Source organism: Carassius carassius, chromosome 10 (genome assembly GCF_963082965.1).
Source record: "Carassius carassius chromosome 10, fCarCar2.1, whole genome shotgun sequence".
In the NCBI taxonomy this organism is placed as follows: Eukaryota; Metazoa; Chordata; class Actinopteri; order Cypriniformes; family Cyprinidae; genus Carassius; species Carassius carassius.
Genome location: NC_081764.1, coordinates 477,507 through 487,506, shown reverse-complemented (window position 1 = coordinate 487,506; position 10,000 = coordinate 477,507). Strand labels below are relative to the sequence as shown.

The following is a 10,000-nucleotide window of genomic DNA, read 5'->3' as shown; positions in this document are numbered from 1 at the left end:
TCGCATGATCTTCAGAAATCATTCAGCTAAAGAAACATTTCTGATTATTATCAGTGTGTTAGAAACATTCATATTTTTGTGGTAACTGATTTTTTTCATGATTCACAGATTAATGGAAAGTTCAAAAGAACAGCATCATTTTAAACAGAATTATTTTTCTAACATTAAAAATGTCTTCACTGTCACATTTGATCAATTTAGTGCATCCTTGCAGAATAAAAGTATTAATTTAATTAAAAAATAATAATGATGTAAAGACCCCAAACTTATGCAGTGTTTACATGCTGCGCTCTTAACGCTCGTCAGAATGATTGTGTTTCTCAGATGCGGAACACAAGATTTCGAGTGCTTTCGGACTGTTGTGTATAAGAGTGAAGAAACCCTTCGTCTGATTAGTTGACGTAGATGTGTGTCATAAGTCTAATAATCCACACAAATCCAACGTGAGATGTGTTTTAAAGAAGTCTCTTCTGCTCATCAAGGCTGCATTTATTTGACTAAAAATACAGAAAAAATCAGTAATCTCGCAAAATGTTATTAGAATATAAAATAATGGTTTCTATTTTAATATCCTTTAAAATATAATTTATTTCTGTGATGCTCCGCTGTATTTTCAGCATCATTCCTCCAGTCTTCAGTGTCACATGATCTTCAGAAATCAGAATAATATGATGATTTATTATTAGAATTATTAATGTTGTGCTGTGATACTTTCAATACTTTTCAGGATTGTTTGATGAATAAAAAGTTAAAAAGAACAGCATTTATTCAAAATATAAATCTTTTCTGACAATATAAGTCTTGGCAAACACTTCTTAACAATCGAACACATGCTTGCTGAATAAAAGTTTTCATTTATTTCAAAAAAAGAAAGAATGAAAATGTACTGACCCCAAACAATCCTGAAAAAAAGTATCATGGGTTCCAAAAAATATGAACATCATATCATATTATTCTGATTTCTGAAGATCATGTGACACTGAAGACTGATGATACTGAAAATACAGCGGAGCATCACAGAAATACATTAGATTTTGAAGTATATGAAAATATAAAAACGTTATTTTACATAATAATATTTCACAATATTATTTTATCAAATAAATGCAGCTTTGGTGAGCAGAAGACACTCCTGTAAATGATCCTAATCTCAATCTTTTGACCGTTAGTGTACATGTAAGAAATTCACTTGTTACATATCTTTACAGAAAAGATGCATGAAATATGAAGGCAAATATTGACTCAAACACAACATATACATTCAGAAATAATGTAAAGTAAATATATAAACAACTCAAAAGTTCAAGGCAATTTAAATTCAAAATGACTAAAAGTATGGTCTATTATTAACAGTGAATGCTTTGTAAAAATGCAATTATTTTGTGTATTGACAACATGTCTAATTGTAATGTTTGCTAATATTTTTATTCAAAACGTGATTCCTTGATTCAAAATAAATCAATAAAATGATGGCAAAACATTTAATTCAAATGAATCAGTAAAGTCTGAACAAGCCCTAACTGAATGTCACTGTACTAGTTAACCTGGTTAGCCTGTACTAGTTAACTATCACACTGTTCTCAAAGTTACTAACATCTGGGCAAGCCATGAGAGTCTGAACCCAGTCTACAAACTGGTCTGGGAAATAAGTTAAACACAAAGACTATGGATTGAATTCATCAGGCGCTTCACATTACTTAACTGTTGAACTCTCCAAACTATAAGAAGCTTTCCGAGTGCAATCTGGATTAAGACGTTTCTCTAGTTTAGAACTAGCAGCTGAGATTGAACAGAACAATGAAACGTGTTTCTGCGTCATTCAGCTTCCTGTTCACATTCTTTAAGTGCATGAGCGATGACAGACCTGTGTCCACCTCGCTATTCATTAAAGACACAAGAATGTCTGCGAAAAGATGAAGAAGGTGCAAACGATGACGAGGAGCAGAGCTTCATGAGATCTGGGTTTGAATACATCCCTAAATACAAGAGAATTGAAACTATGTAAAAAGCCATGAGGTGATCTGTCGATGATCTTTATAATTAAGGACTTTGTCTTGACGAAGCACATGTAGTTTAGAGATTAAAGATGGTTTAGTTTCTGGGTCAGGTTCTGAATGGCATGTAGTGTGTGTTAATGAGCAGCAGAGTGTGCCCTAGATAGACAGCATCAGGTGTTAGTGATGAAGTGATGCTGGTTTTTCCCCCAGGTGCGCACACACACACACACACACGTGTACCCTCACATACAAGTACTGCATCAGGGCAGTGTGTAACAGATGAGAAGAAGTGACAGATAAGGAGCATCTTCTGTTTGATGGACATTTATTTGGTGAGAGTTTGAGATGTTTCAGCATTGATTTAATCAGTGCAGTTCAACAGAAAGCGGTCCCTCACTGATGTCCACTCGTTAGCACGTCAATGAAATGAACAGCTGTCCATTAGGTCAGTTACCTGTAAAATCTGAACAGGACGTAGTTTGAGTTTTGAAGACGTCTCATTCACATGCTGGAGAGATGTGTCTCTCCAGACTGATGCTTCTTTGTCCCCATCGTCCCCTTCTTGCTCTTCCTGTGTGTTTCAGGGACCGCGATGAATGTTGAGTCCTCGGGGGACCCTCGGGACCTGCAGCCGGACTCGCTTGACCTCCTGACCCCGCAGCAGCCCGACAGCTTGTGCCTGGAGTCCTTCTGGAGTGAAGTGGAGACCATCCGGAGCGACTCGGAGCCGGACAGCAGCAGACGAGATTCCCGACAGTCCGAAGGTGAGGCCGAGACGCACACACGTCAGATGATGCAGAGACACGCGCCGATGGACTGACCAGAGTGTGTGTGTGTGTGTGTGTGTGTGTCAGACGGCGAGCAGGAGGAGCTCTGGCTGCAGGATGCTGGTTTGTCTCCTCTTGTAACAGGTGAAGAAGATAAAGCCGTTCTGATGTCGACTCTCACTAAGACTCAAGCAGCGGCGGTTCAGAGACGCATCGACTCGTACACCTGCTCACTGCGCAAGAGGAACAAAACACCAGCGCCACACGTCAGAGACCTCTTCACTCCCCCCATTGCTCAGGTAACAGCTCACCTGTGTGTGTGTGTGTGTGTGTGTGTTCATAATGATTTTGAATCCACTATCAAAGTAAGAGGCCATTCAGACTGAATGCATTTTTCCATTCACTATTGCACTCATTTCCGTTGTATAAGGAATCTGATTTTCTTGCTGCATCATCTTCTTCATTGTACTATGAGAACATCTCGACATCAGCAAACATTTACACATTAATAGAATGACATTTAGGGGCCGTTTATGCATAATGCATTTTTGTGTTTCATTGCATTACATGCACTTGATCTTGGAGCACTGTGCTGGTGTCTTGTGTTTTTCACAGCGTCTCGCACGTTATACGCCGTTCTAAAAACACGAGCTCAAGACAGACGTGTGTCAGATTTTCTGATCAGCTGAAATAGTTGTACTGGTTGTATAGTGACAGAAGGACAGTAAGTGTGTGGAGGAACAGTCAGTCGTGTAAAGGCCTGTATGTGCTCGCGCTTCACAGCACACAATACACACTCACGTCATGTCAGATCATATCAGCGCATCTGAATAAAGCCTTGAGTTCTGTTCATCACACACACATCGATAACACATCTTGTGTGTGTGTGTGTGTGTGTGTGTGTGTGTGTGTGTGTGTGTGTGTGAGTCTAACTAATTGTTTTCTATACAGTCAGCAGTTGAGACACACAACAGTGAACCTGACACACACAGAAACATGGAGAGTGTGACAAAGAAACAACGATCAGGTACACACACACACACACACACACACAATGCCTTTTTACTATTTGCTTAGAAGCTAATAAGATTATCTAATAACATAATAAGAACTGGTAACAATCTCAATCTCAACACTAGCGGTTGTGTAGAGACACTTTGATTGGGGAGACTAAAATGTGTATCGTTGGGAATTCTCCGTGATCAGGATTGGGAACTAATGCTCTACAGCGTTGTGATCCTAACGGTTCATTATTCTCTTCATTATTCTGTGATATTTTCAGCTGCAGATCTTCACCTGTCACTTCTATTAATATAAGAGTGAATGTGTGTTTAATAACATTCAGATGTTTCAGATTGAGAGAGATGAGCAGTGATTATACATGATCTCTTTGAACACAAGATGCAATTTCCTGCCTTTTCACATGGAAATCATATTCAAATGGATCAGATAGTGAACGCTTCCCGCTGTCAATGGAAACAGTAGTTAACAGCGTGTGTGTGTGTGTGTGTGTAGCTGTGAGCAGTCAGGAGACTCAAGGGCTGCAAATGGATGAGATCTTTATCACAGACGTGGCGTATTGTGAACAAGCAGCCATCTTACTGAAACAAGCCAAACTACCACAGAACAACAGCAGCCAGTGTAGGAGAGACGACGGAGCTCTGCCGGTGAGACGCGCTGTTACACACTATAGCAACACACTAAAAACACCATAGCAACCGCATAACAACACTCACTTTCCACCTGTCTACAGTTACACACCATAGCAACACACTACACACCATAGCGACCGCATAACACGCAATGTCCGCCTGTCTACAGTTACACACCATAGCAACACACTCAAAACACCTTAGCAACACACAAAACACCATAGCAACCACATAACAACACTCACTGTCGCGTCTAGAGTTACACATCATAGCAACCACATAGAAATACACTAAGATGAACCACTCAAAATACCATAGAAAGTGCATAGCAACACACTGGAAAATGTATAAGAACACCATAGCAATCGCATAACAACACTCACTGTCTGCCTGTCTACTGTTATAGACCATAGCAACACACTAAAACAAACACCATAGCAACCACAAAGCTCCACACTAGAACCACATTACACCATAGAAAGCGCATAGCAATACACCTAACACTGACCAGAACACCATAGCAACCACATATCAACACAGTAAGAAGAACACCATGGAAACTGCATAGCAACACACAGAAAATTGGTCAAAACACCATAGCAACCACACAGCAACACTCACTGTGTCCCTGTGTGTCTCTCTGCAGTTATTGGCTAATGATCATAATCTCAGTATTAATAAATAATAATAATTATAATAAAAATGATAATGATAATAAAATCAGACCAGTGAACAGAGAGGTGTGTGTCAGCCGTCTCACCTCCTCCTCTTCTCGTCTCTCTCTCCGTCTGTAGCGGGTCATCTGTCCACAGTGCCGGCTGGGAGTGACGCGGGTGCTGGATCTTTCCCAGCAGGACATGAAGAAGGTTCGTCAGCTGGCTCTGATTGACATGACGGCGCTCTGCGACCTGCTGGGGCTCGAGGTCAAACGGCACAAAACCAGCAAACGGAAAATCCCTGGTGAGTTTCCTGTCACATGACCACACTCTTTCTGACCTGTATGACTACTTATCAGAATCCTGTCGAATGTCTTCCTGTTTGCCAGAGAACTGTTTGTTTGGAGTTCCTCTCGCCTCATTGGTGGAGAGCGATCAGAAGATCAAACCCAACACTCAGATCCCACTCTTCCTCCAAACAGTACGTCCCGCACCACATTCTCTCCTTTTTCTCAAAATAAACTCTTGGCTGTTTTGTACATGGTTGTCTTCTTCTCTCCGTCTCAGCTTCTCTCGTTCCTGGAGAAGAAGGGTCTCGATTCTGAAGGGATTCTGCGGGTGCCAGGGTCTCAATCCAGAATCAAAGTAACAAAACATTATTATCAAATAAGTACCAAAAGTATTGTGACATGAAGTACATCTGACATCATTAGGACTGGACTTGACTTGTATAACCAGAGTATTTTTATGCATCACGCACACAAAGAAGCGCTGTGTGAGTGTGTTTGGGCTCACAGTCGCTGTGTTTGTTGTAGGTGCTGCAGCAGAAGCTGGAGAACTCGTTTTACAGCGGTTCCTTCAGCTGGGACGAGGTCAGTCCGAATGACGCCGCCGCTCTGCTCAAGAAGTTCATCCGTGAACTCCCCGCGCCGCTGCTGACCGCCGAACACCTCAACAGCTTCAGCGCTGTCAGAGGTGTGTGAGGCACAGCGGCAGGTCTCACTGAGGTCCTGTACTGTATGTCGTATAGTGTGCATCTACATCACAGTAGCTGGAACTCACCAGAAGAACAAACCAAAATACTCACTTGCTAATGGATAAACAGTCAAAGATTTGGTCTCTGATCTTATGATCGGATATTATCTTGGTCTAATAATATTATGTGTCATTGTTTTTTTATAGAGTGAAGTTTTTTCGAGGAAGAATCATGTTTAAATTGTTTTCTACAGATATTGCAGACCTGAAGCAGAAGCTGCACATGTTGAATCTTCTTGTGCTGCTGCTGCCAGAACCCAACGGAAACACACTGAAGGTACAAACCACACACACACACACACACACACACACACACGCGTGCATACTCACACACACACACACACACGCGTGCATACTCACACACATACTCACACATACACGCGTGCATACTCACACACACACACACACATACTCACACATACATGCACGCACACGCACACACACACTCACATGCATACTCACACACGCGCACATGCATACTCACACGCGCACACACACACACACACGCGTGCATACTCACACACACACACACACACATACTCACACATACATGCACGCACACACACACACACACTCACATGCATACTCACACACGCGCACACACACACACACATACTCACACATACATGCACGCACACACACACACACACACACACACTCACATGCATACTCACACACGCGCACATGCATACTCTCACACGCGCACACACACACACATACTCACACATACATGCACGCACACACACACACACACACTCACACGTGCGCGCGCATACGCACAAACATACACACACATTCCAACATGTCATAGATGTGACTCATCAGCAGTGTTACATAAGAGAAATTCATTAACACACTAAACATTTATGTGTATATGTGAGTGTGTGTGTGTGTGTGTGTGTGTTTCACTCAAGTGTAACGCAGCTCACACTCAGCTGTTTATATAACCATATCTCTCTGTGTTGAAGTGCTGCTGTTGATAAATGTTAAAAGTCACATGAAACGCTTTTCACAACCCAGTTCACTTCAAGAGATTGTTCAGCCAGAAATCATCATTCTGTCATCATTTACTCGCCCTCATGTCACTCACTTTCTTCTGTGGAATACAAAAGGAGATATTTTGAAGAACGCTGGGAACCAAACAACAGTGTGACCTCCACTGAAGAGACAACTGAGAAATTCCTCAAAGTATCTTCCTCTGTGTTCCACTAAAGAGAGGAAGTGTGTAAGAATGGAACCAGAAGAGAATCTGCTGCAGAGTTGTCAAGTGATATTTTGACTTCAGCTCAAGTTTGGTTTTAGGGTCGGTTTACGCTGAACCCAAAGATACCAAACAAAAGACTTAAGGATGGCTGCTGAGATAAATGTTCTCGTGTGTATATGGTGGTATTTTTACCAGGTTGTAAAATGTGTAAAGGAGTCAAAACATTGGCAAGAATTCCTCCATTGCACATGTAAATATACCAAACTGTAATGTGCAACAGAACCAGATATGCTTGAGCATGCATTGAGTCTTTGTTTTTGGTGTTTAGATGTCTTTGGTCTGCATTGCATTCAGACACATCGGTCAAACCACACAAGGGTTCGTTTGGAAGCAGACTTTGTTTGCTTGTTTGGTGCACAACAAGGTTCGGACAGCGGCGTTCACGCTTCAGTAAAAAAGAGCAACAGCACCAGAGTTCAGTTTAATCATGTGTAAACACACCCTAAGAGCGAGGCCAGATTAATGTGTGAATGTGTTTCTGCAGGCGCTGCTGGAGTTCCTCAGTAAGGTGGTGTTATGTGAGCGGCGTAACCGCATGAACCTGTGGGCCGTCTCCACCATCATGGCTCCAAACCTCTTCCTGCACAAAGCTGTTCCCAGTAAACTAGCGGTGGACGGTCCAGAGAAGGGTCAGGCGGAGCGGGCGGCAGACATCATGAGACTCCTCATCCGCTACCAGGACCTGCTGTGGACGGTAAAGATCTGGAGAAACCTCCGCCGCCACAGCATGATTACATCTTCCCAGAGTCTTAAGAGGGTTTGATCTGCTCTTCTGCAGGTTCCTAACTTCCTGTTGAGTCAGGTGAGGAAGCTGAACGAGAACAGCAGCCGTTGCTACCAGTTCTACGACAAACGCATCAAGCACCTGCTCAGGAAGATCCACACGGACAGCAGAGACAAACCTGACAAGAACTCCGGCGAGGTGAGAGAGAACACCCTGTTTGGAGTAAACCAGTGAATGCTAATGCAGAAGGAGTTAGGAGGGAAAGAGGATGATCTCTGTACAGGCTTCAGTCTCAGAGATCACCAGACATGCTTACAGGACCTGACAGAACACACGCTCCTACTCCACTAGAGATCGTAACATGAGCTCATGTGCTCTGAAACATCTCTGATGAATCTAGATCTAGAATCATCATCTAGACACTCATGCGCGACAGGAAGAATTTTTTTTTTTTTTAAGAGAATGTTACAAACTTACATTGTAACATTCTTTTCCTGGCAGTTACGTTACAAAGTCTCATGCTCCTAAAAATAAGCTTTGTTTACTTTTTCTATGATATAATATTTTAAAATGAAATATACACTCAGCTAAAGGATTATTAGGAACACCTGTTCAGTTTCTCATTAATGCGATTATCTAATCGACCAATCACATGGCAGTTGCTTCAGTGCATTAAGGGGTGTGGTCCTGGTCAAGGCAATCTCCAAACTCCAAACTGAATGTCAGAATGGGAAAGAAAGGTGATTTCAGCAATTGTGAGCATGGCATGGTTGTTGGTGCCAGACGGGCTCAGCTCAGTTACTGGGATTTTCATGCACAACCATTTCTAGGGTTTAGAAAGAATAGTGTGAAAAGAGAAAACCATCCAGTATTTGGCAGTCCTGTGGGCGAAAATGCCTTGTTGATGCTAGAGGTCAGAGGAGAACGGGCCGACTGATTCAAGCTGATAGAAGAGCAACTTTGACTGAAATAACCAGTCGTTAAGACCGAGGTATGCAGCAAAGCATTTGTGAAGCCACAACACGCTCAACCTTGAGGCGGATGGGCTACAAAACCACAAGACCCCACCGGGTACCACTCATCTCCACTACAAATAGGAAAAAGAGGCTATAATTTGCATGAGCTCACCAAAATTGGACAGTAGAAGACTGGAAAAATGTTGCCTGGTCTGATGAGTCTCTGGTGATTTCTGTTGAGACGCTCAGATGGTAGAGTCAGAATTTGGCAGAATGAGAACATGGATCCATCATGCCTTGTTACCACTGTGCAGGCCGGTGGTGGTGGTGTAATGGTGTGGGGGGTGTTTTCTTGGCACACTTTAGGACCCTTAGTGCCAATTGGGCATGGTTTAAATGCCACGGCCTACCTGAGCATTGTTTCTGTCCATGTCCATCCCTTTATGACCACCATGTACCATCCTCTGATGGCTACTTCCAGCAGGATAATGCACCATGTCACAAAGCTCGAATCATTTCAGATTGGTTTCTTGAACATGACAATGAGTTCACTGTACTAAAATGACCCCCACAGTCACCAGATCTCGACCCAATAGAGCATCTTTGGGACGTGGTGGAACTGATTATCCTATCAATATGGGCCAACATTTCTAAAGAATGCTTTCAGCACCTTGTTGAATCAATGCCACGTAGAATTAAGGCAGTTCTGAAGGCGAAAGGGGGTCAAACACAGTATTAGTATGGTGTTCCTAATAATCCTTTAGGTGAGTGTATCTATAATCATTATATTTTATATATATATATATAAAATTTGATGTGAAATGTGGCATTAGCTACACTTTTTTTCTTGATCTTTGGCTCATATTGATAAAGTGTTTCCTTCTCTTGTGTGTGTGTGTGTGTGTGTGTGTGTGTGATCAGCAGTGTCGTACTGTAAAGATCCAGCTGG

At 42.3% G+C, this 10,000-nt stretch overlaps 2 protein-coding genes across 4 annotated transcripts in view; one reads left to right on the top strand and one right to left on the bottom strand.

The window, feature by feature from the left end:
- LOC132151479 (PRELI domain containing protein 3B-like) overlaps positions 1 to 10,000 on the bottom strand; it is a 401,075-nt gene that overhangs the window by 338,690 nt on the left and 52,385 nt on the right. The gene's annotated exons all lie outside the window — the stretch shown is intronic.
- The window catches only part of LOC132151206 (rho GTPase-activating protein 40-like), an 8,586-nt gene continuing 1,150 nt past the window's right edge, over positions 2,565 to 10,000 (top strand). Inside the window, exons 1-12 of one of the 2 annotated variants that reach the window (XM_059559319.1) lie at positions 2,565 to 2,761; positions 2,852 to 3,063; positions 3,716 to 3,791; positions 4,280 to 4,431; positions 5,211 to 5,376; positions 5,462 to 5,553; positions 5,640 to 5,717; positions 5,888 to 6,047; positions 6,302 to 6,384; positions 7,856 to 8,065; positions 8,150 to 8,293; positions 9,976 to 10,000. The exon at positions 9,976 to 10,000 is cut by the window's right edge and continues 118 nt beyond it. In XM_059559319.1, the coding sequence (XP_059415302.1) occupies positions 2,590 to 2,761; positions 2,852 to 3,063; positions 3,716 to 3,791; positions 4,280 to 4,431; positions 5,211 to 5,376; positions 5,462 to 5,553; positions 5,640 to 5,717; positions 5,888 to 6,047; positions 6,302 to 6,384; positions 7,856 to 8,065; positions 8,150 to 8,293; positions 9,976 to 10,000 (1,570 nt within the window). In that variant the 5' untranslated portion in view covers positions 2,565 to 2,589. Of the gene's footprint in view, positions 2,762 to 2,851; positions 3,064 to 3,715; positions 3,792 to 4,279; positions 4,432 to 5,210; positions 5,377 to 5,461; positions 5,554 to 5,639; positions 5,718 to 5,887; positions 6,048 to 6,301; positions 6,385 to 7,855; positions 8,066 to 8,149; positions 8,294 to 9,972 lie in introns of both variants that reach the window. The other variant, XM_059559318.1, reaches the window with a different exon arrangement.